Source organism: Phyllostomus hastatus, unplaced genomic scaffold (assembly GCF_019186645.2).
Source record: "Phyllostomus hastatus isolate PE091 unplaced genomic scaffold, TTU_PhHast_1.1 phas_contig_196, whole genome shotgun sequence".
NCBI classification, from domain to species: Eukaryota; Metazoa; Chordata; class Mammalia; order Chiroptera; family Phyllostomidae; genus Phyllostomus; species Phyllostomus hastatus.
In genome coordinates this window covers 2,580,994-2,607,305 of record NW_025333709.1, presented here as the reverse complement: position 1 = coordinate 2,607,305, position 26,312 = coordinate 2,580,994, and the positions used below count along the sequence as shown (strand labels likewise).

The 26,312-nt window shown below is 53.2% G+C and overlaps 1 protein-coding gene across 3 annotated transcripts in view; it reads left to right on the top strand.

The window, feature by feature from the left end:
• Positions 1–26,312, top strand: part of KIAA0232 (KIAA0232 ortholog) — a 67,040-nt gene that overhangs the window by 18,375 nt on the left and 22,353 nt on the right. For all 3 annotated transcript variants that reach the window (XM_045834628.1, XM_045834629.1, XM_045834630.1), the window contains exons 2-3: positions 9,337–9,838; positions 20,282–20,419. In XM_045834628.1, coding sequence (XP_045690584.1) covers positions 9,608–9,838; positions 20,282–20,419 — 369 coding nt within the window. In that variant the 5' untranslated portion in view covers positions 9,337–9,607. The remainder of the gene's footprint in view (positions 1–9,336; positions 9,839–20,281; positions 20,420–26,312) is intronic.

Genomic DNA, 26,312 nt, shown 5'->3' with positions numbered 1-26,312 from the left:
AAAGAATATATTTAATGATCACATTCCTAAATTATATCTTCTTTGTTTAACTTTTCAACCCTGTGAAATTTAGGAAGGACCCTAGGTGATGTCTTCATTATAACTTGGGCCTTGGGGAAAATGTCCATTTTTTCCCTGGTTAGACAGCCGTATCTTCCAAAATGCGCGCCAAAGGACACAGAAGGATTTGTCGTGCAGCGAGGGTGGGGAGCCCTGTCTCAGGTCTCCGCCCGGGGCACCAGTGCGCGTCCCCGTGATGCCCCGAGATACACACGCCTGCCTCTGTTTCAGCTCTGGCATTTCCCCAAGTTTTGTGAAAGGAAGAAGTTCTAGAGCAAAACTAAGCACACTTGTATTGCCCACCATGCACCTGAGGGACACATGAGCAGGTGGTCTTTTAAATGCGGACACTGTTCATTTCAGTAGCTTCCCGGGAACTGTAGCTACAGTTCTTCCGAACCCCACCGAAGACAGGATTTAATCTGGAAAACCGCTAGGGGATAGGAAAATGAGAACAAGTCCTTTGAACCTGTTCTGACTTGTCAACTGCGTATCTTTTTGCAAAATCAAATACAGAATTTTATTCTGATAGTTTAAAATTTCTAATTAGTAGAATATGAGTTGGATAATCCATTTAAAATTTTTATATTGAATTAGATTTCTTACTGACATATTAAAATATGACCAAAGTATTCCTTATTACCTAACTTTATTTTGGACGCCTGTAACATGCGTTTAGTTAGCTTATGGCTTTTTCTAACACCGTAAATAAGCACTGACCCGCCGTGTGACCGGTGAGCTGCGGGGTCGCAGCCTGCTCTTCCTCCCACTCACTGAAACTCACTTTGTATTCTCGATATTAGTAGCTAAAAGCTGTAGAGTTTTTATGCAGACATTTTGACAAGTAACAGCCTCACTTTGAAAAATTATTTTAGTGCACAATAATCTAGTAATGTACTTTATAAAATGTTTCATGCTGGACAAAGCAGGTTCTAAGAATTGTTAAGTGTTTTAAGTTTATTGTTTCTAAATAAACCTGCTCAGGGTTTTTGAAATTACATTCCTTTTTTAAAAATATATTTTATTGATTATGCTATTACAGTTTTCCCATTTTCCCCACTTTATTCCCCCTCCCACCCACATGCCCCCTCCCTTTAGTTCATGTCCATGGTCGTACATATAAGTTCTTCAGCTTCTCCATTTCCTACACTATTCTTACGCTCCCCCCGTCTATTTTGTACCTACCATTTATGTTACTTACTCTGTACCTTTCCCCCTCTCTCCCCTCCCCTGCTGATAACCCTCCATGTGATCTCCATTTCTGTGATCCTGTTCCTGTGCTAGTTGTTTGCTTTTGTTTTTTGTTTTTTTAGGTTTGGTTGTCAATAGTTGTGAGTTTGTTGTCATTTTATAGTTCACATTTTTGATCTTCTTCTTTTCCTTAGGTAAGTCCCTTTAACATTTCACATACTAAGGGTTTGGTGATGATGAACTCCTTTAACTTGACCTTATCTGGGAAGCACTTTATCTGCCCTTCCCTTCTAAATTATAGAGTAATCTGGGATGTAGGTCCTTGCCTTTCATGACTTGGAATACTTCTTTCCAGCCCCTTCTGGCCTGTAAGGTCTCTTTTGAGAAATCAGCTGATGGTCTGATGGGAACGCCTTTGTAGGTACCTGTCTCCTTTCCTCTTGCTGCTTTTAAGATTCTCTCCTTCTCTTTAATCTTGAGTCATGTAATTAGGATGTGCCTTGATGTGACCCTCCTTGGGTCCCACTTGTCTGGGAGTGTCTGAGCTTGGAAATAGACTGTCCTGAAAGTCTATTTCCTTTGCCACATTGGGGCAGTTCTCCTTCATTATTTGTTCAAACAAGTTTTCAGTTTCTTGCTCTTCTTCTTTTCCTTCTGGCACCCCTATGATTCAGATGTTGGAACATTGAAAGTTGTCCTGGAGGTTTCTAAGCCTCTCCTCATATTTTGAATTCTTGTTTCTTCATTCTGTTCTGCTTGAATCTTTCTTTCTTCCTTCTGGTCCAAATCGTTGATTTGAGTCCCGATTTCCTTGGTTCCCTGTACATTTTCCTTTATTTCACTTTGCATAGCCTTCACTTTTTCCTCTGTTTGTGACCACACTCAACCAATTCTGTGAGCATCCTGATTACCAGTGTTTTGAACTCTGAATCTGGTAGATTGTCTGTCTCTTCATTGCTTAGCTCTATTTTATCTGAAGCTTTGATCTGTTCTTTCATTTGGGCCATTTTTGGTCTCAGGGAGCCTATTGTGTAGTAAGGGGTTCGGGTTAGGGTTAGGTATTCGCCAGGGCGGGGCACCCATGTGACTGTCTGTGAGGGAAGGTTCGAGAGGGAACACTGCTGATTACTTGGCTCTGAGCTGGATTTCAGTCACATCCCCTGCTTCCCACAAGCAAATGGGGTTCTCCTGGTTTTGATTCCCAGGTGGGTGGGTTTGCATGCATTCTAGGACCCTGTGGGTCTCTCCAAAGAACTCTCCTGTGAGGCTGGGAGTTTCGCCTGCTGCAACCCACAGGTGTTTTCAATGGGAGGTTTTGAGGTTTTATTTCCCCGCGCTGGGATCCTGGGTTTCCCCGAGCTGGGATCCTTGGTTGCAGGTCTGTGTCGCTCCCTAGTTGTTCCTCCCGGTTTAGCCGCATGTGAATGTGGGACCGCCTGCTCTGCGGCTGCAGCCTCACCTCCCCTGGTCCTCCAGCCTCCCCCTCACAGCAAGTCCTGTCTGCCTGCCTGCCAATCTCCGCCCCTCCTACCGTCTGGATAAATGTTTCTTCTTTAACTCCTTGGTGGTTGTACTTCCATACAGTTTGATTTTCTGGAAGTTCTGGTTGTTTTTTGTTTTTAAATTTGTTGTCCTTTCGGTTGTGCGAGGAGGCATGGTGTGTCTACCTGCGCCTCCTTCTTGGCCGGAAGTCCTGAAATTACATTTCTTAGAGTGAAGATCAGTTTCAGTTTCTTCCAACTGAAGCTTTAAAACTTCTAAAATTTAGTTGTTTCATCACTTTTCCAACATCTTTTAGAATTTTATTAAAAAACCTTCGTTGTGTTTTGACGTTCGGAGTTTGCTGGCAGCTGTTCTGCCGTCTGGTGCAAGAGGACGCAGGCCGCATGGCTTTTTACACGTCTTTCCTCCCCCCATAAGCGCCCCGACATCCCGCCTAGGAAGAGTCTTCCAAGAAAGCTTATTTGAGCCGAAATGGGGACAGTTGCCAGGAATCGAAATCTCAGTGGTTTGAGAAGATGCCCCGGGAAGGGCAGTTCTGCAGTTTACTTTCCCCACGGGACTCGGGAGGAGCCGGAAGCAGTTCCCCGGAATCCGCGGGCGGCGGGCGACTGGGCGGGAGAAAGCAAAGCCGGGAGGTCTCTGGGGTCAGAGAGAAAGTAAGCCGGAGGGAGAGAGACAGGCCTCTGTCGCGGGGGCGGGCACAGGGCGGGCGCCACTCGCGGAGCCGGTGGGTGGTGCGGCGTCCGCGAGCGGAGACTGCGCTGCGCCGCCGGCGTGCGCACGCGCAGACGGACCGCGGAGGGCGCGCGCCGCTCGGCCGGACTCTCTCTGTGTGCTAGCCCTGCAGCTGCTCTGCAGCGCCGCGTTGGACCTCGCAGCGGAGAAGTGAGATGTTCCTTACCGTGCGATGCGACTGGAAGAGGATCATTGTAAATGAAGGCAATTTTAGGATAGTAAGGAGATTTTTTCCATAAAAGCCAGTATAATTTGCATAATTGCTGTTCTTCACATAATCATACTAGTGAAGGAAGCTGCAAGATTAAACAAATACCAAACAATTGGGGAGGGTAGTTTCTAATACTGTGTTCCATTTGGATACCATTTTGTGACATGCAACAGCCACAAAACGCGTAGACGCGCTTCTGCTTTGCTCACTGCAGCAGCCCTGTGAGTGGCTGAGAGTGGTAAGGGGCGCTAATGCTCACCATTTTATTGTGCCGATGAGGAAACAACGACCCCAAGAGGCAGGGACACGAAACCCAGCAACCGAGTAGCAGAACCCGGGCCGACTGCAAACACCTGGGCGTTCTGCCGGTCGGCCGAGCTGCCTTGCACCTGCCACGCCCCCTTCAGACTGCATTTCACATGCAGAATCAATATAAAGAGGAATAGACAGCATCTGAAGTTTGGGTGTTGGCCAACTATGTTCTTGAGCTCGGCCAGGTAGATGTTACATGGGTTTTTCCCGTGCTTGTCAGCCCCCCCCCCGTTTTGGCCATGTGATGGATTGCACCTGGAATACGTTTTAATTAAACAGATAATTGTGAGCCAACATATCGAGGAGTCTCTTCCTTTTAGTTCAGAACTAGAAATAAAGAATCTCTCATTTGTCAAATGTTTGGCCCTCTATCAAAGGCTCGCTGGTAACTGAGAGGAAGCTTAGTTATGACCCAACTGTCCTCCCTCTCCCCCCCCCCCGCCCTTCATTCCTTCTTCTTTCTTTTTAAAGATGTTGTTGTTGTTGTTGTTATTTGAGCTTTTTTAGAGAGAGGGGAAGGGAGGGAGAAAGAGGGGGACAGAAGAACCGATAGGTTTCCTCTCACACACCCCCAACCGAGGACCTGGCCCACAACCCAGGCGTGTGCCCCTACCAGAATTGAACCCTTGACCCTTGAGTTTGTGGGAGGACACCCAGCCCCATGAGCCACACCAGCCAGGCCCCAGTTTTCTGTTCCTGGGTCATCTGCTAACAGTGGGAGGGTCAAAGTGAGGAGGACGGCCACTGTCCAGCTCCAGGTGACGGCCGGGCCTCTCCCTCAGGCCCTGTTGCCGGGGCCCGCCGAGAGGTCCGCACCGGCGGCCGTGGAGGAGCCCGGACCGCCTGACTCACCCACCGGTGCTCGCTCTCCGCCCCTGGCCCTCTGCGGTCTGCACTGCGGGGAGAGGGGACGAGTGGTCATCGCTGCCAACCCCGGGGGTGTGGCCAGTTCTTTAAGAATTGTCCGGGTCGGCCACTGGCCGAGGTGGGGGAGGAGTTCTGTTGGGGACGATAACGCACGCAAGTGTTCAACTGGCTTTCTGGGGAGGTCGTGGCAGTGCATGTGCGCTGTTTATTTTGCATTTGTTCACCCGTTTTTTCCTCACCTGCTTCTTGAATCCTTCCTGCAGAAATGGGAAATTTCTTCATGACAGCGGAGAAAATCCTGTGGTGGATTGATATCATGCTCTAAGAAGTAAACATAATAACAAAGCTAAAGCATTATCTCTATTATTAGTATTCACAGTGAACCAAGTCTGTTGCGGTGTGAATTTTTGTGCATTTAAATAATGAAGAAAGCCTTACCCTACCTAAGCTGGTTTGCAGTAAAACGAGTGTTGTAGAGGCCCCATGGCAATGGCGAGTGCGCAGACTTCAGTTAGAGTGCTCTCCCCGCACCCCCGAACTCCCGGGGCGTGATGTGTGTGGTCAGGTTCATTCCCCGAGTTCGTTTAGGAGTTTACCCGTGCGTCCTGGAGGGCCGTCGCTCTGCAGTCCCCTCGTCTGGGCTGGTGTCGGGACGCTGCTGGCCTCGCGCCAAGACGTGGCAAATGTTCTCCCTCGGGTTTTTTGGAAGGGTCTGTATAGAATTGGCATTATGTTTTCCTTAAATACAGTATTTGGTAGAATTCAACTTTGAAGCCATTTTTGCCTAGAAATTTCTTTGTGGGAAAGTTTTGAACTATGAATTCAGTTCCTTTTCATAGATGCAGGGCTGTTCAGTCTGTTTCTTTTTGAGGGCACGTCGGCCCTTGGTGTTTTCAGGGAATCGATCCGTTTCATCCGGTCGTTTAGATTATTGGTGGGAGGGTTTTCTGACACCCCCTTATTTTCCTTCTTGTGCCGTACCAGCCACTGCGCCCCCACCTCTCTCTCTCTCCAGTCGCTGCCGGTGTGTCTCCGCGCCCCCCGTGCCTGTCTGTCTCATTCGATGTTGGGAACCGCCCTGCCTGGTGTCAGAAGCTGTAACCCCCGCCAAGGCTAAGGCTGAGGGAACGACCTTGCAACCGTAAGCCAGCAAGGAGACAAAGCTTATCTCCCTGGCAGGAGCACTGCTTCTGCTCCTTTTACTTCATCCATAACTGGTCCCCAGTGCTTGGTCGGTTAGCCAAAGACGGGTAAGATTCTCCAAGGGGGGAACGATCTAAGACAGGCACGATCACATGGGAGGCCCCCAAGGAAGGACTTTGGGGGCTACAGCAAAAGGGGGTGATGGACTCTCGCCCCTCAGCTTTGACATAGCCTGAGTCCTCATCATCTGGGAGAAAATCTCCTTATCTCCTGGCTGCCTTACTTCCCTTGCTCCACCTAAGCCTGAAACAGTGACAGGGTGGTGCAGCCCTGTGCTGGAAAGGGCGGGTTCCCCGGGTGATCAGGCCTAAGAAAGAATATGTAAAATCCTGGGAAACCTGCTTTGTTTAGAATGCTCTCAGTTGAATGAGAAGGGTCCAAGGAAGAAGTAAGTTTGTTCCTCAAAGTTTTACAGCTCTTTGACCCTGACTCAAAATAGGCCCTCAGACTTCCTTGTTTTCTTTTGTTTGATCCTTAGTTCCTGAAAATGAGTGATGAGCTTTACCTGCATTCTTACGCAAACGAACCCAATAAAAAGCCTCTGGGGGAGGGGGGGACCAGGACGCTCCCCACTAGAAAGAGTGGCTGTTCTGTTCCTACTTCCCCACAGGACCTGGTCGTCTCTGTGCATGTTTCTCTCGTGTGTTGAGGAGCCATCTGCAGCGTTCCGCGCTCACTGCCGGTCAGTGACCGCGGCAATTCCCGACACTGTCGGTGTGTCCTCTCTCTCCCCGGACTGTCTGTCTCCCTCCCGACACTGTCGGTGTGTCCTCTCTCCCCGGACTGTCTGTCTCCCTCCCGACACTGTCGGTGTGTCCTCTCTCTCTCCCCGGACTGTCTGTCTCCCTCCCGACACTGTCGGTGTGTCCTCTCTCTCTCCCCCAGACTGTCTGGCTGGAGAGCTGTCCAGTTTGTCTGAATGAACCGGCCTGGTGTCTCTGTTTCCATTTTCTACCTCGGTTTCAGAGTACGGAGGACAAAGCTCCTCGGTCCCAAGTCAGTGTGATGCGGGGTGAAGCTATCTCTGATGCCTTTGCTGATTGTAACTTTTGTGTCAATTCTGGTTGGGTTTTAATTAATTTATTTTTGTCTTCATTTCCCCTCCCTTTGTCTCTGCTTCTTTTCATGCAGGCTTTTTTTTTTTTTTTTTAAGATTTTATTTATTTATTTTTAGAGAAGGGACAGGGGGAGAAACATCAGTGTGTGGTTGCCTCTCATGTACCCCCTACTGGGGACCTGGCCCGCAACCCAGGCGTGTGTCCCGACTGGGAATCAAACTTGCGACCCTTTGGTTTGCAGGCCGGCCCTCAGTCCATTGAGCCACACCAGCCAGGGCACATGCTGGCTCATCTTTGATTGGATGCCACACATTGTTCGGTAATTTTATCTTCTTGGGTGCTGTAAATGTTTTGAGCTTTGTTCTGTGACTATGGTGAAATTAGTTGGAAACAGTTTGGTCGTTTAGAGTCTTGCTTTTAAGATTTGTTAGGCAGGATCGGAGCAGAGCTTAGGGCTTTACCCTCCACTGCTGAGGCACGGCCCTCCTTTGTTTTCCGCGCAGTGTCCCCTGAGCCTGGTGGCGGGTGTCGAGGCCGGCTGGGGGGACCGTCCCCGGCCACGCCGCTCCCCGGGGCCTGGGTGCGCGGGCGACCCTGGCAGGCTCCGGCGGCGCCCCGTGTGCAGCTCTCCTCTGCGGGACCTTCCCGTGCGCCCCGCCGCGTGGGGGTCTCTCCCCGAGTTCCCTCCACCGCGGCTCCAGGTCTCCTCGCCGTCGTGGTCAGTCCCCACTGAATGAGCACCCACTGTCACCCTGCTCCTAGTGATGGCCCAGAGCCGAATGTCCTTTAACCTATGACCTGTTTGCCTCGTGAGGTCCAAACATATGAACGGACTTAGGGTTCTAAATTTGGGAGTCAGCTGGAAAATTTCAGCAGATGAGAATGATAGGAAATCTTTTACTCTATGTAATTTTTACAATTCAGAAAAGACAATATAATAGAGAAGATTTTAGAAAGTAGCAGACTATATACATTAGTGATAAATTCATCTAGTAACCTAGTCTGATGATGGATTTAAATTTTTAAAAAATATTTGATGTAAAATTTGCTTTGTAATTAGATATGAAACGCAATAAACTGAGTCTTAAATCTTTGGGGGAAAGTCGGTCTTTCTGATTTGATGCTTTTACTGTGCTTTTACTGTCTGGTAATTCATGCAAAAGCTGAGACGATGAGGTTTACCTGTCACTTTGTTAGTTTTCATTTTCTAGTGGCATTAATTTTCATCAGAACTCTAATACAAAAAGTATCGTGATTTACTAAAGCCGTTGTTCGATTAGTTTGATTGACTAATCGAACATTAGTTCGATCGTGTTGAACGGCATTAGTTTGATCGTGTTGAAAATGTTGGTTTAGGGGGAAGTCGTTGCACGAACAGAGCGGTGTCTGTCACCAGCAGTCCCGAAGCCGGCGCAGGCGTGGGAGAGGGAGAGGGGGAGCGAGGCGGGGCAGTGACCGCTCAGCCTGGCGAGGGCTCGGCCGCACGCCCGTGTGTCTCTCCACTTCCTGTGCAGTGAGTGGTGAGCGAGTCCAAAGTTGCTAGCCTACAAAATACCTGATTATTTATGGTAAGACTAAAACGTAAAGGACTGTCTTCTTTCACTAGCATTTCAGTGCAGTTACTGCTCTGCTGCTTGTTTTCTGTTATACTTAAAAATGATTGATTGGTTACCAGATAAATTCTTTCAGCTTTACAGGTGAACGGGATTTTACTAGTTCTATCTTTTGAGATGGTTTAATAAACATGAGTATAATGTGGCACTCTCAAGAATATACATTTTCCTTTCTTTTAAAAAATATTAAACTTTTAGTCCTGGCTGGTGTAGCTCAGTGGATTGAGCACAGGCTATGAACCAAAGGGTCACTGGTTCAATTCCCAGTCAGGGCACATGCCTGGGTTGTGGGCCAGGTCCCCAGTGGGGCCACATGAGAGGCAACCACACATTGATGTTTCTCTCTCTCTCCCTCCCTTCCCCTCTCTCTAAAAATAAATAAATAAAAAATATTAAACTTTTAAAAAGTTCAAAATGTCACTTAACCTAAAATATCAAAGATTACAGAAAAAAGAAATCGGTGTTCTAAGGTACCAAAGGTGCTTTAATAAAGAATAACAGTTCGTTTGGGTTCTTTCAAGAGATCGGTAACTTAATTGACATCTGTACATAACGCACACCTTTGTCTCTCTCGTGTCTGCAGGTTCCGCCGGAGGCTTACGTTCGGCCTCCATGGGAAGTTAGAGCAGAAAGTCACACCCACACACGCGCCGCTGTCGGGATGCTGACGCACCACCGGTCATGCTCGAAGAGGGAAATTCTAGTCTAGACGGCTGACTGCCAGCAAACATCAATGCTTCTCCTAGATGCCAGACTCCTCGCCTTCTCCCTGGAGTGACAATCCCCTCCAGACACCAGCAGAAGAGCAGCTCCGAAGATGCCTCGCGTTTTGAGGATGCCAGCCACCTAAACCCATGCGCCCTCCCTGCGCGGTCGTCGTGGACCGCCTGCCCCCCGGAAGCCCCGCGAGCTCTGGCCCGGGCCCTGCCGCCGCCTCCGCCATGTCTCTGCTCCACGCGCTGGGCCCCGTGCAGACCTGGCTGGGCCAGGAGCTGGAGAAGTGTGGCATCGATGCCATGATTTACACCCGCTACGTCCTCAGCCTCCTGCTGCACGACAGCTACGACTACGACCTGCAGGAACAGGTGCGAGCCTCGTGGGCGCTCTGTGAGGGCGCGCGGCTGGTCCGTGCGCGGGCGGCGTCTCTCCTCCGCGAGCGCTTCTGTGCTCTAGACCAGGACACATCCCAGGGCAGGGCGTTCTGATCATTGTGTCGGTTGTGTCCACAGTTTAGTGGTCCATTTTACGTGCAGGGGGGATGTTCAACTGCCTATTACCCCGAGTGTGCGTCACTCATCGGCACACTTGAGAGTTTGGTGAGACACGCAGCTCTGCCGTAAGTCACTGCGTGTCGCCTGGTAGGTCATCCTCGGCGGCGGCGTTGTCCCTGACGTCAGTGCCGCGTCTGCGGGGCGGAGGCTGCGCTGCAGAGAGTGCGGCCGGCCAGGGGCTGGGTGGGGGCGGGGGGCTGCCCCCGAGGACACCCGGGCGGGGGGCCACTGCTCGCGAACGCCACCTGAAACGGGGTGCTTCGTGGGTGGTGTCTGCTGTCGTGTCGGGGGGCGTCCCACCCTCGGTCCAGGACGGCTGTGAGTGTGGCCCAACACCAAAGCGTCAGTTTCCTCAAAGCCTTTTGTTTTGCTCATCAGTTCTGGTTAGTGTTTGTGTGGTTAACGTGTGGCCCGAGACAGCTCTTCCTCCAGCGCGGCGCGGAGACGCCAACGGGGGGACCCCCGGTGGGCGCCATCACTAACGCCGAAGGCAGGGACAGGGTCTCGGGAGGGGCTGGCTCTGCCCCCCGAGCCGCGGGCGCGCCTCAGGGCCTGCAGCCGCGTGAACGCAGTGATGTAATTTGGGTTCAGCGTCGGGGAGAGGAGAAGGGAGGGGGAAGAGGGGCAGAGAAGCATCGGTGTGAGGGAGAGACACCGGTCGGCTGTCTCCTGCGCGCGCCCCGCCCGGGATCGCGCCTGCCCAGTCTCGGGCTGTTTTTGCTCCGTCGCCGGTGCCTTTGGTGTTGTATTCGGAAAATCAGTGCTGAGTCCACTGCCGTGAGGCTTTGCCCTGCGTTTCCTCCGAGCGTTTTATAATTTTAGCTCTCACACATAACTCTTTGAGTCATTTCGGGTTGGTGTTTGTATGTGGTCTGAGGTAGGGTTCCAGCTTGCTTCTCCTGCCCGCGGGCATCCGGCTGCCCCGGCGCCGGGTGCTGGAAACACTGCCGTTTCCCCGGCACACGGCTGGGCGCCCTTGTCGGAAACCCCCTGACCCCCTCCTTGGGGGCCGGTTTCTGGGCTTTCTTTCCGTTCCGTGGGCCCGGGTGCCTGTCCTTGTGCCATCACCACACTGTCAGTTTCTTTCAAATCTCCTAATTGTATCTCTTAGCTCAGAGCCCGTGGTCCCGGAGTTGGAGCTGGATTGTGACGGTGTCTGTGCGCGCCCCCAGGTCGAGTAGGAGGCCCCAGTGCTGACGGCCCGTGAGGCCGAGCCCCGCGCGTGTCTCCTCTTTCAGCCCCCGCTCCGTGCCCTCTCCCGCAGGGCCGCCCCTCGCTTAGGGTTTCACGGCCCGGGCAGCTGGCGCCTGCGGCGTTTTCTTTCACAGATCGGTGTGGTCTCTGAACAGCCACGGCCACGGAAACAGGCCCGTCCCGGGTGCCTGCGGCGCCTCTCTGCCCGAGCCGCGTTTCGGCGGTCACTCCACGGGAGCGAAGTCAGTTAACTGTGCACATGAGGGGCATGAGGATAAATCCTGAGTGGGAATTAGTGCCGATGACGGGCTGCACAAACTCATGTCCACAGACTCCCCAGGACACCATATAAAATGTGATTTTTTGTAAAATCTTACCATGAAATACAGGAACATTTTGAATATAAAGATTCTATTTAATGCACATTTTTGCTTTTCTCCTTGCCACCTGAATGTCCGTGACTGTGCCAGATGCGGTGGCAGGCACCAGGAACACGGAGATGACGAGGGGTGGTCCCTGAGAGACAGCCCTGAGTTAGGGGTTGGTCACACCCTCGGCTGTGCAGGACACGGGCCCTGTGCGTGGCCACGGGCCGTGGGAGTGACAGGAGGCTGCCCTGGAGCCACCGGGAAGGGAGGGGAGGAGGAGCGGGCACAGGGGCGGGAAGGGCCGAGCGTGGGCGGCCAGCAGGGGCCGGAGCGGGAGGGAGGAGAGCCTGACCGGCTGCGTGAGGCCTGTGCAGGGCGTGGGCCTCGTCCTGGCGCTGTGTTCCCCCAGCAGCACGCAGCGGCGGGCACGTGGCGGGCGCTGGCTGGGCCACCGGAGGCCGGGAGGCCAGGGAGGGAACGTGCTGTCGGCTGAAGCCCCAGCGGGGGAGGAAAGGACTCGGTTAACCTGGAATTGTGCGTGTTCAATTGGGGCCGCTCGTTTGTGGGGAGGCACATTGCAGTTCTTTGGGGCAACGAGAAGCAGGTTTATTACTGAGGCCTCTGTCCTCAAGTTCTAGCTCATTCTTTCATTTGCAAGCAGCCCAAACCTGCGTAAACCTGCGGGGGGAGGTCTTGCATAACTAAGTGTCGAGAAGTAGGTGGGGCCCGCCGGGCCCGTTCTGGTCCAAGCCTCCCCGTCAGCTCCGCCAGCTCCGTCCGCAGCCGCCCGCCCACCTGCGGGTAGAGGGCGAGCAGCACAGAGCCCGAGGGGTGTCTTCTCACTCTCCGTCTGGGGCATGGATGTGCTCCCCACGTGCCCAGCAGAGTCCCCCTTTCCCTCTCCTCCTTCGTTGGTCACATGCCTCTCCGTGAGCCGGTTTTGGGTCAGAGGAATGACAAACACGCTGATTTGCATCACGCCAGTGAGAGCACGAAGACGGAGCGGCGTTAGTCCGTTCAGACACATCGTGGTTTTGGTTTTTCAGGACAGTCTCAACGGAAGGTGTGGGAGGCTGGGGTGGGTGCCGAGCTGCGAGCAGCAGATGCCACTGGCAGCAGCTGCGGTTCAGAATGTTGTGTTCTTTCTCTCCCTCGGGCTCCCAGTTCCCTTTTTGACAGGAGACAGCAGGGGAAAGTGAGTCAAAGCCGCGGCCTCGTGTTACCTGCCGGCCGTGTCGGGAGAGTCCGGGGAGACGCTCGGGCGAGGAGCTCTGAGCCGTGTCCACTGTCCGTGCAGCAGCCGTGCTCTGTCTTACGATTACGGCCTTGAAAAGTCACAGTGGATTCTGCTGAGCTCACCGAGCTAGCATTTTACGTTTATGTCTGCGTGGCTTTGAACTAGTCCAGCACAAGAGACTGAAAACAGTAAAATAGAGCCACCTTGAACCTTTTTAAAAGTACTGTGTTCCTTTAAGAGCTGATTACCGGTTCAGTGCTATTAGCGAATAAGTCACAATACACTCACAGAGGACATGGAGCCGGAAAAATAGAACAGAGGAGCTCTCAACTATAATATGTGGCAAGAGCAGAATGCGGAAAAGTGCATCTATTTTTGTGTGTCTTTTGCTGTAGACTTCATGTTTCTTAATGAAGTCAATCCAAAATTATAAGGTAAAATAGCATTTATGCAAAATTTATAATGTAGTAAAGCCCTTCTAACAGCTAACCTTGAGTCACAGCGTCAAGTGGTATTAGCACATTTTTGTTCTGTCAATGGTTAGAAGGAAAAGCAGGGTCTGCACTCCACACGGACCTGCAGCGCCAGTGCGGTTCGCGCATGCACCGCCAGTGCGGTGGCCTCTTCCTGCTCGGCGGGCGCAGAGGCGGGCCTGGGTCTGGTCAACTGTCCAGTGAGCACGCTTGCCCCTGACCGCCCCTGGGGGTGGCGAGTCTGCAGCAGAAAGACCAAAGGGCAGTGTCAAGAGAACACGCCAACAGAACCTTAAAAGTGCTTTTTAAGAATTAATGTGTTCAGTTAAACTCATGCCTGGGAGTTAGTGTCAGTATTTGGCAGTGGCTTTTTTGGAAGATATTCTCAAAGATGAAATACAATGAGTAAAATCTTTTCTAAGTCAGCATTATCAGAGCAGTTAGGTAAGGAAAAAAAGCTATCCGGATTGGAAAGGACCAGCTAAAAATATCTGCTGACATATGACACATTCTTATACATAGATAATCCTAAGGAATGCAATTAAGAAATTTCCATTTACAGTAGTGTCAAAAAGAATTAAAATACTTGGGAATAAATTGAACGAACAAAAGAAGTTTAAGAGTTGCACACTAAAATGATAAAAGGTCATTGAGAGAAATCAAAGAAGACTTAACAAGTGGAGAAACATCGCGAGTTCGTGATAAGAAGATTTAAGTAAGGTACCAATACTCCTCCCCCGCCCCCGCCAATCACAGACCCAGCACGGTCTGTCACCGTCTTGGCGGCCTTTGGTGCAGAAGTTGACAAGCCGATCCTAAAATTCATGCGGAAACCTGAGGGGTCCAGTACAGCTTTAGAAAATCTTGAAGAGCAAAGCCGGGGGGCTCGAGCTTCCCAATTTCAGAACTGACTGCAAAGCTCCAGTGATCAAGACGGTGTGGCACCGAGAGCCTAGAAACGAAACCTTTTTATCTCTGGTGTGGAAAGAACAGCCTTCCCAGCACAAGGCGCTGGGGCAGCGGGGCAGCCACACGCAGAGGAAGGAAGTCGGACTGCCCCTTCCTGCGCACCCGGAGTGACCTCGAGTGCAGTGCAGACCCGAGTGCGGAGCCGCAGCCGCACAGCCTGGGAGGCCGCGTGGGAGTCCGTCTTCGTGACTGGGGTTAGCCAGTGGTTTCCTAGATGCGACCCCAAGCGCAAGCCACCAAAGATGACGCATCCATGAATAAATTAGACTTGATCACAGTGCAGAACTCTGCGCGAAAGTGCAGAGACAACCCACAGGACTGGAGAGTGTTTGCAGGTCATACAGCCGAGAGGAGATGTGTATTCAGGATAGATGCTTTAGAAATGGGCGAGAGGTCCGAAAGGGCAGGTTCCCAGAGGGCCGAGAAGGGCGTGGAAGGGGGCTCCCCGTCGTCCTGAGTCCTTGGGAACGTCAGCCACGGGAGAGCACTCACGCCCACCCGGGTTGGGGGGACGGAACACAGAGCCCAGGCGGCAGCACACGCCGGCGGATGGGAGAAAGGGGAGCCTCCGCACCTTGCCGGCGGGGTTGTAAAGTGCTGTGGCTGCTTTGAAAAGGAGCCTGGCGGTTCCGCAAAAGGCTAAACTGGAGTTGCCCTGCGACCCAGCATTCTGCTAGGTGTTGTAACAAGAGAATTGATCATCATGTCCGTATAAAACCTCGTGCATGAGTGTGTATAGCAGCATTGTTCTTCATAGCCAGCAGGACGAAACAGCCCGAACGCCCGTCAGTGGGCATGGATGGATGGATAACCACAGTCAGGTGCATCCACGCAGGGGACGGGCACTCCGTCGTGAGAGGAAGTGAGGTCCTCACCCAGGCGACAACGCGGGCCAGCCGTCACAACGTCACGCTCAGTGGAAGACGCCACGCACCGCAGAGCACTCACCGTCCGGAGCATTTCTCTGCAGTGTCCCCGGCCGGCGAGTCACAGGGACAGCGGAGGAGGGGTGGCAGTGACTGCTGGCGGGCGCAGGGTCCCTTTTGGGGAGATGGAAATGTGTTAAACCACACGGTGGTGATGTTGCATGACCCTGGGAATTACTCTACCCCCCTGAATGGTACGCTTTTAAAAGGGTGAATTTTATAGTACGTGAATTATATGTCAATAAAGTTATTATTTTGAAAAATGAGCATGAACAGATGAACATTTGTAGTTGATTTTGATGATAGAGAATCCTGATTTTGAGTCCTGATTAAGCAAATGTTAGATCACCCCAAAAGGAATTTTATTCTCCTTAGTAGACCTGTGTTGCAAAAATTGTACTGAGTTGTGTTTTTAATCGCATCAATAAACCATTGGGAACTTTTATTTATTTATTTATTTATTTATCTGGTAAAAGTACCTGCATTATACCCTTGATTTTTTTTAAAGAATTTTTTTAAAAAAGATTTTATTTATTTATTTATTTTTAGAGAGGGAAGGGAGGGAGATAGAGAGAGAGAAACATCAGTGTGTGGTTGCTGGGGGTTATGGCCTGCAACCCAGGCATGTACCCTGGCTGGGAATCGAACCTGGGACACTTATACCCTTGATTTTTAAAAAATATATTTTATTGATTATGCTCTTACAGTTTTCCCATTTTCCCTGCTTTATTCCCCCTCCCACCCACATGCCCCCCCCTTTAGTTCCTGTCCATGGTCGTACATATAAGTTCTTCAGCTTCTCCATTTCCTACACTGTTCTTACCCTCCCCCTGTCTATTTTCCACCTACCATCTATGCTACTTATTCTGTACCTTTCCCCCTCTCTCCCCTCCCCTGCTGATAACCCTCCATGTGATCTCCATTTCTGTGATCCTGTTCCTGCTTTAGTTTTTGTTTTTTTAGGTTTAGTTGTCAGTAGTTGTGAGTTTGTTGTCATTTTACGGTTCACATTTTTTATCTTTTTCTTTTCCTTAGGTAAGTCCCTTTAACATTTCACATACTAAGGGTTTGGTGATGATGAACTCCTTTAACTTGACCTTATCTGGGAAGCACTTTATCTGCCCTTCCATTCTAAATTATAGAGTAATCTGGGATGTAGGTCCTTGCCTTTCATGACTTGGAATACTCCTTTCCAGCCCCTTCTGGCCTGTAAGGTCTCTTTTGAGAAATCAGCTGATGGTCTGATGGGAACTCCTTTGTAGGTACCTGTCTCCTTTCCTCTTGCTGCTTTTAAGATTCTCTCCTTCTCTTTAATCTGGGTCATGTAATTAGGATGTGCCTTGGTGTTACCCTCCTTGGGTCCCACTTGTCTGGGAGTGTCTGAGCTTGGAAATAGACTGTCCTGGAAGTCTATTTCCTTTGCCACATTGGGGCAGTTCTCCTTCATTATTTGTTCAAATAAGTTTTCAGATTCTTGCTCTTCCTCTTCTCCTTCTGGCACCCTTATGATTCAGATGTTGGGATGTTTAAAGTTGTCCTGGAGGTTCCTAAGCCTCTCCTCATATTTTGAATTCTTGTTTCTTCATTCTGTTCTGCTTGAATATTTCTTTCTTCCTTCTGGTCCAAATCGTTGATTTGAGTCCCGGTTTCCTTGGTTCCCTGTATATTTTTCTTTGTTTCACTTTGCATAGCCTTCACTTTTTCCTCTGTTTGCGACCACACTCAACCAATTCTGTGAGCATCCTGATTACCAGTGTTTTGAACTCTGCATCTGGTAGATTGTCTGTCTGTTTATTGCTTAGCTCTATGATCTGGAGCTTTGATCTGTTCTTTCATTTGGGCCATTTTTTGGTCTCAGCGAGCCTATTATGTAGTAAGGGGCAGAGCCTTAGGTATTCGCCAGGGCGGGGCTACTCATGTGGCTGTGTGTGGGGAGGGGTCCGAGAGGGAACTGTGCCACTTGTTCAGCTCTGAGCTGGCTTTCAGTCCCTTCCCCTGCTTCCCACAAGCCAGTTGGGCTCTCCTTGTCTTGGTTCCTGGGTGGGTGGGCTTGTGTGCATTCTAGGACCCTGTGGGTCTCTCCAAAGACCTCTCCTGTGAGGCTGGGAGTTTCTCCTGCTGCAACCCACAGAGGTGTTTTCAATGGGAGGTTTGAGGTTTTATTTCCCCGCACTGGATCCCTGAGTTGCAGGTCTGTCTCTCTCCCCAGTTGTTCCTCCCAGTTCATCCGAGTGTGAATGTGGGACCGCCTGCTCCGCCCGCTGCCGCCTCGCCGCAAGTCTGGTCTGCCCGTCTCACCCCTCCTACTGGTCTGGATGAATGTTTGTTCTTTAATTCCTTGGTGGTTGTACTTCCATACAGTTCGATTGTATGGAAGTTCGATTTCTGGAAGTTCGGTTGTTCTTTGTTTTTAAATGTGTTGTTGTCCTTCTTCTGGTTGTGCGAGGAGGCAGTGTGTCTGCCTACGCCTCCATCTCAGCCTGAAGTCCCGCCATTATATCCTGGATTTATCCTCTTGACCCACAGAGTTTAAAGTATTTACTACTTTGCCCGTACAGAAAAAGTTCACTGCCCGTGGCTTCAGCTCATCACTTCTGCCCGTGCCCCTCCCTGCACCCAGGCTGCGGGACTCCTTGGGGGACTCCCTCCAGTGGCCCTTCCTTCGGGGGAAGCCCAGCCTGCACTTGCCAGCCAGGCCGGGGAGAACAGGCGCCCTCGTGCTTCCCCAGCGCTCCCCGCCGACAGACCTTCGCAGCGGCAGCCGCTGGGCCAAGCGGCCCGGTGCTCGGTGACGCCCTCCGGGAGCTCTTCTCGTTTCCCTGCTCCTGACTTCTGAGATTTTCGTTAAAGACAGACAAGCCCCGGCCGGGTGGCTCGGTTGGGTGGAGCGTTTTCCCGTGCACCGGAAGGCTGTGGGCTCGATCCCTGGTTGGGGCGTGTGTGGGAGGCAATCGACTGATGTTTGTCACTCACATCAGTGTCCCCCTCCCTCTTTCTCTAAAGTCAATAAACATATTCTCAGGTGAGGGGTGAAAAACAAAAACCCCGAAACTTTTGACTATTAAAGGTGTGTGACCTGATTACCAGAATTAGGTCTCCTCCTCAGCATGCAAGCGTCTCCGTAACCTCCTCATGCAGTTTTCCCAGACCTTTAAGTGCCAGTAAGGGTGTGTGTGTGTGTGTGTGTGTGTGTGCGCGCGCCCCAAACATGAGATTAGACTGTTGTGTGATCTCCTTTGCTTGTACGTGTTGTGGATAGCTGTCCACATCAGCGAATATGTTTGTAATGTCTGTCATGGTCATGGTATCTCACCAGCTGGGTGCATCATAACCGTAGCCTGTGTAACCCGGCCCTCCCCCTCTGACCTTCAGGGCGTCTCCGCGGGTCCGCTGTCACTGCGGCTGCAGCGGTGCACGCCGGGGGGGGCGGGGGGGGCGGTTCCCTGGGGTCGGTTCCCGGCAGGGGCTCCTTGGACCGCAGGTGCACGCGCATGTTTCAGGTGTTTGCGGTGTGTTGTCAGACCGCCTCCAGACGGACTGACTGTCCCGTCAACCTTGAAAGCCCTTTGTTTGCAGTAAAACTTGATTAGGGCCTGTGAATGCATGCCGCCCGTGCTGAGCTCGGACGCAGCCTCAGTCGGGAGCCGTGTTTGCGGTGCCCGGTGCAGAGAAAGAGCCGGTCCTGGCAGCCGGAACGGAGAGGAGCGCTGTTTTGCACAGCTGCACAGACGGCGCCTCCGCTTTGTCCTGTGCGCCGTGGGCAGCACGGACTGTGACTTCCCTCGGCCTTCAGACGCCTTGCGTCCACGCCGTGCACCTCTGCCCTCCGTCCCGGTCAAAGGACGGGCACTGGCTCTCCCCGGAAGGTGTCATCGGTGAGGCACGGCGGGTCCGGGGCGGTCCTGTGCACACGCCAGGGAAGGGGAAACACACGGATGGCTCTCGCTTGGCCACCAGGCCCGCTTCCCCTCGGAAAGTGGCGGCGACACCGCCCGGCCAGGACACAGGTGGCTCGGGCTCAGGACACGGGCAGGCGTGCGAGGAAGGGCGTGACGAGTGTGCCGGTCACGTGACCGTGGGAGGGCCGGGCCTCCTGCACTCGCGTCCGGTCACGTGAAAGCGGTTTCTACGTGTCAGATGAAAGGAAAAATTGGGTTGTGGGTGGTATGTGATTTGATCTTAAGAATCTTTTGGATGAATTGTTGTCGTGCTTTTTCTCTTTATTTTCTCTCCTTTGTTCGTGTCTACTTCCCGAGGGCCCACTGGAGGCCAGGGCCCTTCGAAGAAGTTTCCTTAGTTTTAATGTTGTCTGTCTCTTTAATTTTTTTTCTTATTGCCTGTCCACTGGTTTCAGCCATAATCTGTCAGATAAAGGCTTTTTAAACAACAAAACAAAGTAGTAACACGATTAAAAATACGAAATTGAGAAAGTCCCAGTCTAGGGAAACAGTTAAGTAAATGTAACGTCGTGGAATGTTACAGAGCCAAAGACCCCGCGGTGGCAGGAGGCGGGAGCCCGGCACGCTGAGCTGAGCCCAGTGCGGCGTGTGCGCGCACGGCGCGGGGGCTCGGCCGGCCTTGCTCCTTCCCACCTCTCAGGTTTTCTTCGGGCTTTTAGAGTGGGCATATAGAATCAAGGGAAAAATAAACTTCAAATACTAACAGAAAATATTGTGTATCTTTTTCTTTTTTTTAGTCTACAGGATATAAGGATAGAAATTTTAACCGTGTGACTGCTAAGTCCTGGGCAGGAAAGAGGAGAGGTCTTTCAGTCGTGAGTGTAGTTTTGGACTCGCGCTGGGGCGTCCCCGCCAGTGTCTGAGCTGTGTTTGAGGGTTTGCTGGAGACGCGGCGGGTCAGACTTACTGAGCCCGCAGAGAAGCAGCGGTTTCGGTGGGAGGCGCCAGCCGGCTGGGCACCCCGGAGGCACGCTGGCCGACAGTGTCTGTGCTGGCCCAGGGCACCGGGGTGGGCCATTCCACGGGTCAGTGTGTTGGGTGGGGAGTGCACGTGCAAGTCTGTGGAAAATAGTGGTGTTTGAAGCTTGCTGTTCATGCTCGGTCGTGGAAACCTCTCCAATCTCATTTCAGGAGAACGACATCTTCCTGGGCTGGGAGAAAGGAGCTTACAAGAAATGGGGAAAGAGCAAGAAAAAGTGCTCGGATCTAAGTCTGGAGGAAATGAAGAAACAGGCCGCTGTGCGGTGTCTCCGATCTGCTTCCGATGAAGTGAGTTGACGTTTTGTTCCTAGCGCCTGAGAGGAGAACAAGGTGGAGGGAGCGTTTCTGAAAAGTTTTCAAATATGTGCCCTGGCTGGTGTGGCTCAGTGGGTTGAGCGCTGGCCTGTGAACCTAAGGGTCCGCCGGTTCAATTCCCAGTCGGGGCACATGCCTGGGTTGTGGGCCGGGTCCCCAGTAGGGGGTGTGAGAGGTAACACACCGATGTTTCTGTCTTCTCTTTCTCCCTCTACCCCTCTCTCAAAATAAATAAATAAAATCTATTTAAAAAAAGCTTACAAATGTAACATTTTGACAAAAAAACTTAGAAAAATTAACTACTTATTACCTTCCCATTTTAACATAAACACCACTTTTTCTTTTATGGTATTTTATGTACATTACTATAGTTTTATGTGGTATTTTATATATATTATTGTAATTAGAGTACATGCAACATTTTATCTCCTTTTTTCCTATTTAATATGTATTTCATCTTGTTACTATATCATCTTTATTCTTTTTAGAGACAAGTTATATTTCATCAAATGACACTCCAACAGCTCTGTAATCTACCCCTTATTACTGGATGTTTCGCTCACTCTTGATTTGCTGTTGTGGTTGCTTTTCACGTGTGGCTTTCTCCACGGCCCGTGTCATTTCTCTGGGACGTATCCCCAGGGGTAGGATAGCTGTTCTCACATTTTAACTTTTCACAGGAAATACTTCTCATGTCCCTCAGCGTCCCGAAATGACAGAATAGTTTTAGGATATAATCATTTAAGTGAGTACTGTGCATTATTTTATGGTTCACTATACACTGTAATCTCTGGTATCATAACTAATACTTAGAAAATTCTTTCGCTTTTACCATTCTGCTTGACATAGCACCATTTCAGTGCCTTCGTGATGCCACGTTAAATTGAGAGGGCTCTCACAGGGTGTCCAGAGAGGGTCCCCCCCTCCAGAAACTTTGCCCTGAACGCAGGCAGCTGACGGTCTGCAGTGGAGCCCGCCGGCGCGGGTACTCTTGATGGCCTTGAAGCTGTCCTGCTGGCCGCCCCCAGCACCCGGGCCCGTGCAGGTTCCCCCAGGGCGTCCCGGCCGCGTGCTCTGGCCCTGCACAGACCAGCCCGGAAGAGCACGCGGCCGGGACCGGCGTGGGCACCGCCAGTGTTCCCCCCAAAAACGCAGCGCCCACCGTTGGTTGCCTTCCCCGTGGGACTGCTCCCCGGGGGCCGGGGCTGCGAGCTGCCTGTCTCCCCCCAGCGCCTGACAGAAGGAGCGCCTCCTCGCCCTCTCCCTCTGACCTCCTCTCTCCCACCCTTTGGTTTTGTAACTTCTGAGTTCCTGACGCTGCCGCCGCCGCTGCTGCTGCTGCCGCTGCGTAGACGGTGAGCTAGGAGATGGAGGTGGCCGCTCATAGGGCTGTTCTGTTCCAGGCACCACGAGAACGGAAAGAGCAGGAGCACACTTCACACGGTTTAAGGGAAGATGGGGCTCCTATGTGTGTGTGGGGGGGTGTCTCACTGAAACCCAGTGCGGGGACTGCGCCGGCCTCCGAGCGGCCTGGACAGCGCGGAGGCCCCCCGCTGTTCCCTCTCTCGGCCCACAGCCCCTCCTCGGCACCTCTCCCTGCTCCGGGTCGTGCCCCGCCACTCAAGTCTGGCTGTCCGGGCCTCCGCACACAGGCGGTGGAGAAAGCACTGTGCCGCCCCGCCCCGCCCCGCCTGGCGTGGCTGCTGAAGGCAGGCGGCCGTCCCCGTGCAGTTGGGAAAACCGGGCTGGCCGGGCTCGGGCAGGAAGCCCCCTGGCCTGAGCAGCGCGGGGAGGGCACGGAGGGGCCTGGAGGCCACCGTGCAGCAGGGGCTGTGAGCGGTTCCCGAGGGAAGGGTGGAAGGGTGCGGTCAGACGCTACCCGAGAGTGTCTCCTGTGTGGCGTTGAGGGGAGTCGATTGGTCAAGTGGTTTGGACTTCCAGAGGAATTCAGAGTGCAGGTGGTTTTTAAAAGGGAGAGGTTAGCTCAGGTAAATTCTTTGAGCAGATCCAAAGAAGCTGCTGAGTCACGGCTGGAGGAAAACAGGAGCAGGGAGTTTCCACCGGGAAAGGATCTGATTTCTGCCCTGGACCCCAGGCGGGGAGAAGCCGGCTCTGGCCTCTGACTCTGGGTGAAGCGGAGGGGAAACTAGGCCGACGTGGCCCCTGGGAAAGAGTGCGGCGCGTCGGCCCTGCCCTCAGCCCTGCTGGCCCCAGCCGCTGTGCCGAGGGCCCGAGGGCCCTGTCGCCCCGTGTGCCCTGGGACTGTCGGGAGGCGCACACGGCGCACGGCCAGGGCGGTGGCTGGGGACGGTCTGTGGTCCTTCACGTGGTTGCTTCGGGGAACAGCTTTCCTTTGCCTGCCCATCAAGGTGGGATTTCTGTTTTCAAACCCAATGAAGTGTGTTTGTCCTAGCTTATTATTTCCTTCTCATTTTATAGAAGGAAAGTTGCATTGTTTTTTCTTAGTGGTGGTTTCACACATCTTACTGGAACCCGCTGAGGAGGTCACCGCGCCGGGTGTGTGCGCGCTGGGAGCCCGGTGGGTGGTTGGGGGAGGAAGGAAGGAGCAGGGAGCCCTTGGCCCTGCGCTGGAGCTGCCGGCTGCTGCGTGCCTCCCGGCCCGCGCCCCTGGTTCTTGCGGCTCCGGGGGAAGGAGCTCGACGCGGGCCTGTTCGGTTACGGCCTGGAGCGAGGAGGAGCCGCCGGTTGGGCGCGTGCCGCGGGCTCGCCGTGTGTCCCGGGCTGGCTCTCGGGAGCCCGCCCGGGAGCTTCCGTGAGCAGAAGGAAGCGGGGAGGCCCCACGCAGGGGCTGCACTGCAGACGTTTTGGCCACAGTGAATGTTTGCGTGTGGGTGTGTTGTCCGTGTCCTGAGTCCCGGGGGTCGTCCTGTTCGTGGTTCTGGGCTCAGCTGTCCCACCAAGGCCAGGGGCCGAGTCTGCAGTCACTGTCAAATGGTCCGAGTCGAAAGCCACCGACAAGTTCACCATCTAACCGATTAAAATGCCCATGGCCTAAGTACAAGACGGCGGACCGGCGGTGCAGGTGGGCAGGCGGAGCTGATGGTGGGCGTTACACCTGAGCCGGCCTCTGTCCCCGTCACGTGTGCGCGCGTGCGCGGCGGTTCCAGCCTCCGTGCGGCCGGCTTCTGCTGCAGGCTCCCTGGTCGGCGGGCCCTTCGCTGCCTCCTGGCCGCAGAGGAACGGCTTCCTCCTCTGGCTCCACTGCTGTGTCCCTGTATGTGACCCTCGGCCCCCGCTTGGCCCTGGCAGGAGGTCGTGCCCCCCCGACAGCACAGCTCTTGACCCACTCGGCTCAGCAGAGACGTTGCCAGCGTAATATGGAAACGGTTGTGCCAAGATTTCCTTTTAGTACATGGATTAAGATTCCATCACCTATGAAGACCTGCGATCAGCTGAAGCTCATCCCTCTGGAGAGCGTGGCCTTGACGGGCACTGCCTTTGCTGACGCCCTCGGTCGGCATGTGTGAACACCACACAGCTCCCTGGGGGCCTGTTTTCCACCGCGTCTTGCGTTTGTTGGGACGGCGGTGAGGAGCGAGGCCTGGGAAGAGGCCCGCCGCTGTGGCTCGGTCCTGCCCCAGGTGGGCCTGCTCTTTAGGTGAGGTTCCCCGGGCTGCCTGTTTTGTCTCTGTTTTTGGTAGGCACCGTGCATGCGCGACATTGTGAAACACATCCGGGCCTCTGGTTCTCCCTTTTTAAGAAAAAAGATTTTATGTATTTATTTTTGGAGAAAGAGGAAGGGAAGAAGAAAGGGAGAGAAACATCACTGTGTGGCTGTCTCTCACATGCCCCAACTGGGGACCTGGCCCACAACCCACACATGTGCCCTGACTGGGAATTGAACCGGTGACCCTTTGGGTCACAGGCCAGCATTCAGCCCACTGAGCCACACCAGCTGGGGCTCATTCTCCCTTTTAAACATAAAACATAAAACAGAGTGTTGAATTGTGCCAACTGTTTTTTGTTTTTGAATCCTCAAGTTTACTCGATTCTGTTCTCTCTATCCCCAGAGTTAGAGCTTTCTGTAATGTTTGTCTTTGTTCTGTTGTTACTGTGCTGTGTACGACGGAATCAAACCAGGACTCCCTCCCCACTGTGGGGGTGGTTAGAGGACCAGCAGCTCAGCGCGGCCCTGCTCGGGAAGCGAGTGAAGATAGAGCACAGTGGTATCTTCTCTCAGTGAAGCTGGGTTTCTGTTTTTGTTTTTTAAGATTTTATTTATTTGGTTTTAGAGAGAAGGGAAGGGAAGGAGGAAGAGAAGGAGAGAAACATCAGTGTGTGGTTGCTTCTTGTGCACCCCCTACTGGGGACCTGGCCCACAACCCAGGCCTGTGTCCCGACTGGGAATCGAACCGGTGACCCTTTGCTTTGTGGGCTGGTGCTCAGTCCACTGAGCCCCACCAGCCAGGACACGGCACAGCTGGTTTTGAAAGCAACAGCGCTGCTGCCCACAGGGCAGCGGCCTGGACCCATGGTTGTAGAAGAGCCCTAGGATTTCCACCGCGGGTGCAGCGAGCCTCGCTGCAGCGGCTCCTGTCCTCAGAGTCGGCTGGGCCCGCAGACTGGCAGCAAAGTGGCCCGAGGCCAGTGTGAGCATGCTTATTAGTCCTAGTATTTCACACGCGTGTCGTTTGTGTGCTGTGCAGTTGTCTCTACAAAACCCGTGTCAGGTATTCCCTGGTCGTGGACTTCCAAGGTTAGTTGTGGCCATATACATTAATTGTTTCTCTGCGTACTGGTCTTTGAATTCAGTTCACAGTTCCTTCTGGCTACAATGAGAGTGTCAGAACAAAGGTAGGTGTCACTCACCGGACGCCGTGCCTGTTGGTGCTCTGTGTGCACGGAGCTCCCTCTACAGGCCAGGCCTGAGCCGCCAGCGGAGACTAACGCTGGAAGCCCCAGGCCCTGCAGTCACAGCCAGCCCCGCCCGGGGAAGCCCAGGCCCTGCCTGCCCCGGCACAGGCGCGGCTGGGCCATTCAGGGGGCCCTGTGGCTCTTCCTCCGAGGAGCCGTGGAGGTCGGAGAGTTGGGAGCAGAGGGCAGTCCGAGTGGCAGGGTGCTGCAGGCTGCTGGTGAGACTAGCCGGGACGGGCCGGCGGGAGCAGAGGCGGCCAGAGGAGGGGCGAGGAAGCTGGCCCAGCAGTCCAGGAGGCAGTGCCCCTGAGGACTGGGGGAGTCTGCCCCTGTGTCCGGGTGGGGCCGGCCGCGTTGGGTGTGGGGTGGGCAAAAGGGAGGGGTCCAGAGGTCAGCCAAGGCGTTTGGCCTGAGCAGCTGCAAGGATGGAATTTCCATTTCCTGAGGAAAAGGCAGCGAGGGAAGGAGCACTGATTTGGGGGTGGGGGTATGTGAATAAGATTTAAACATGAGAGGCTAAGAAGGAGCTGAGTGGAGATTTTCAAAAGGCGGCTGGGTACACATCGGGGGTTGGTGGGGCTGGGTCGTGTGCGGGGGGAGGCTAGTGAAGAGGTCACGTGCTGGTGTACCTGTCGTACCCAGAGCGTGCGCACTCATGGGTCTCTGGGGCCGAGTAGGAAGCCAAGCGAGTAAGCGATAGGGAGGGGTGAGGCCTACGGTCAAGTGCGAAGCACAGGCCCATCTCGATCTGGAGACGGGACATACACATGCCCTCGCCGCCTGGTGGGTCTATGGCAGAGCACGGGTTCAGAGCCAGGCCTGTGGGCCCCCAGGTCCAGGCACCCCACTCGGCCATTTCCCCGAGAGGCAAGAGTCCCTCGAGCGTGGGTGCCGGGGTGGCAGGGACCTTGACCCCCGTGTCCCGCTCACATGCGGGGGTGCGCCTGACTGCTTGTCGACCGAGCGACTGAGCCCCTGAGTGACGGTGCGT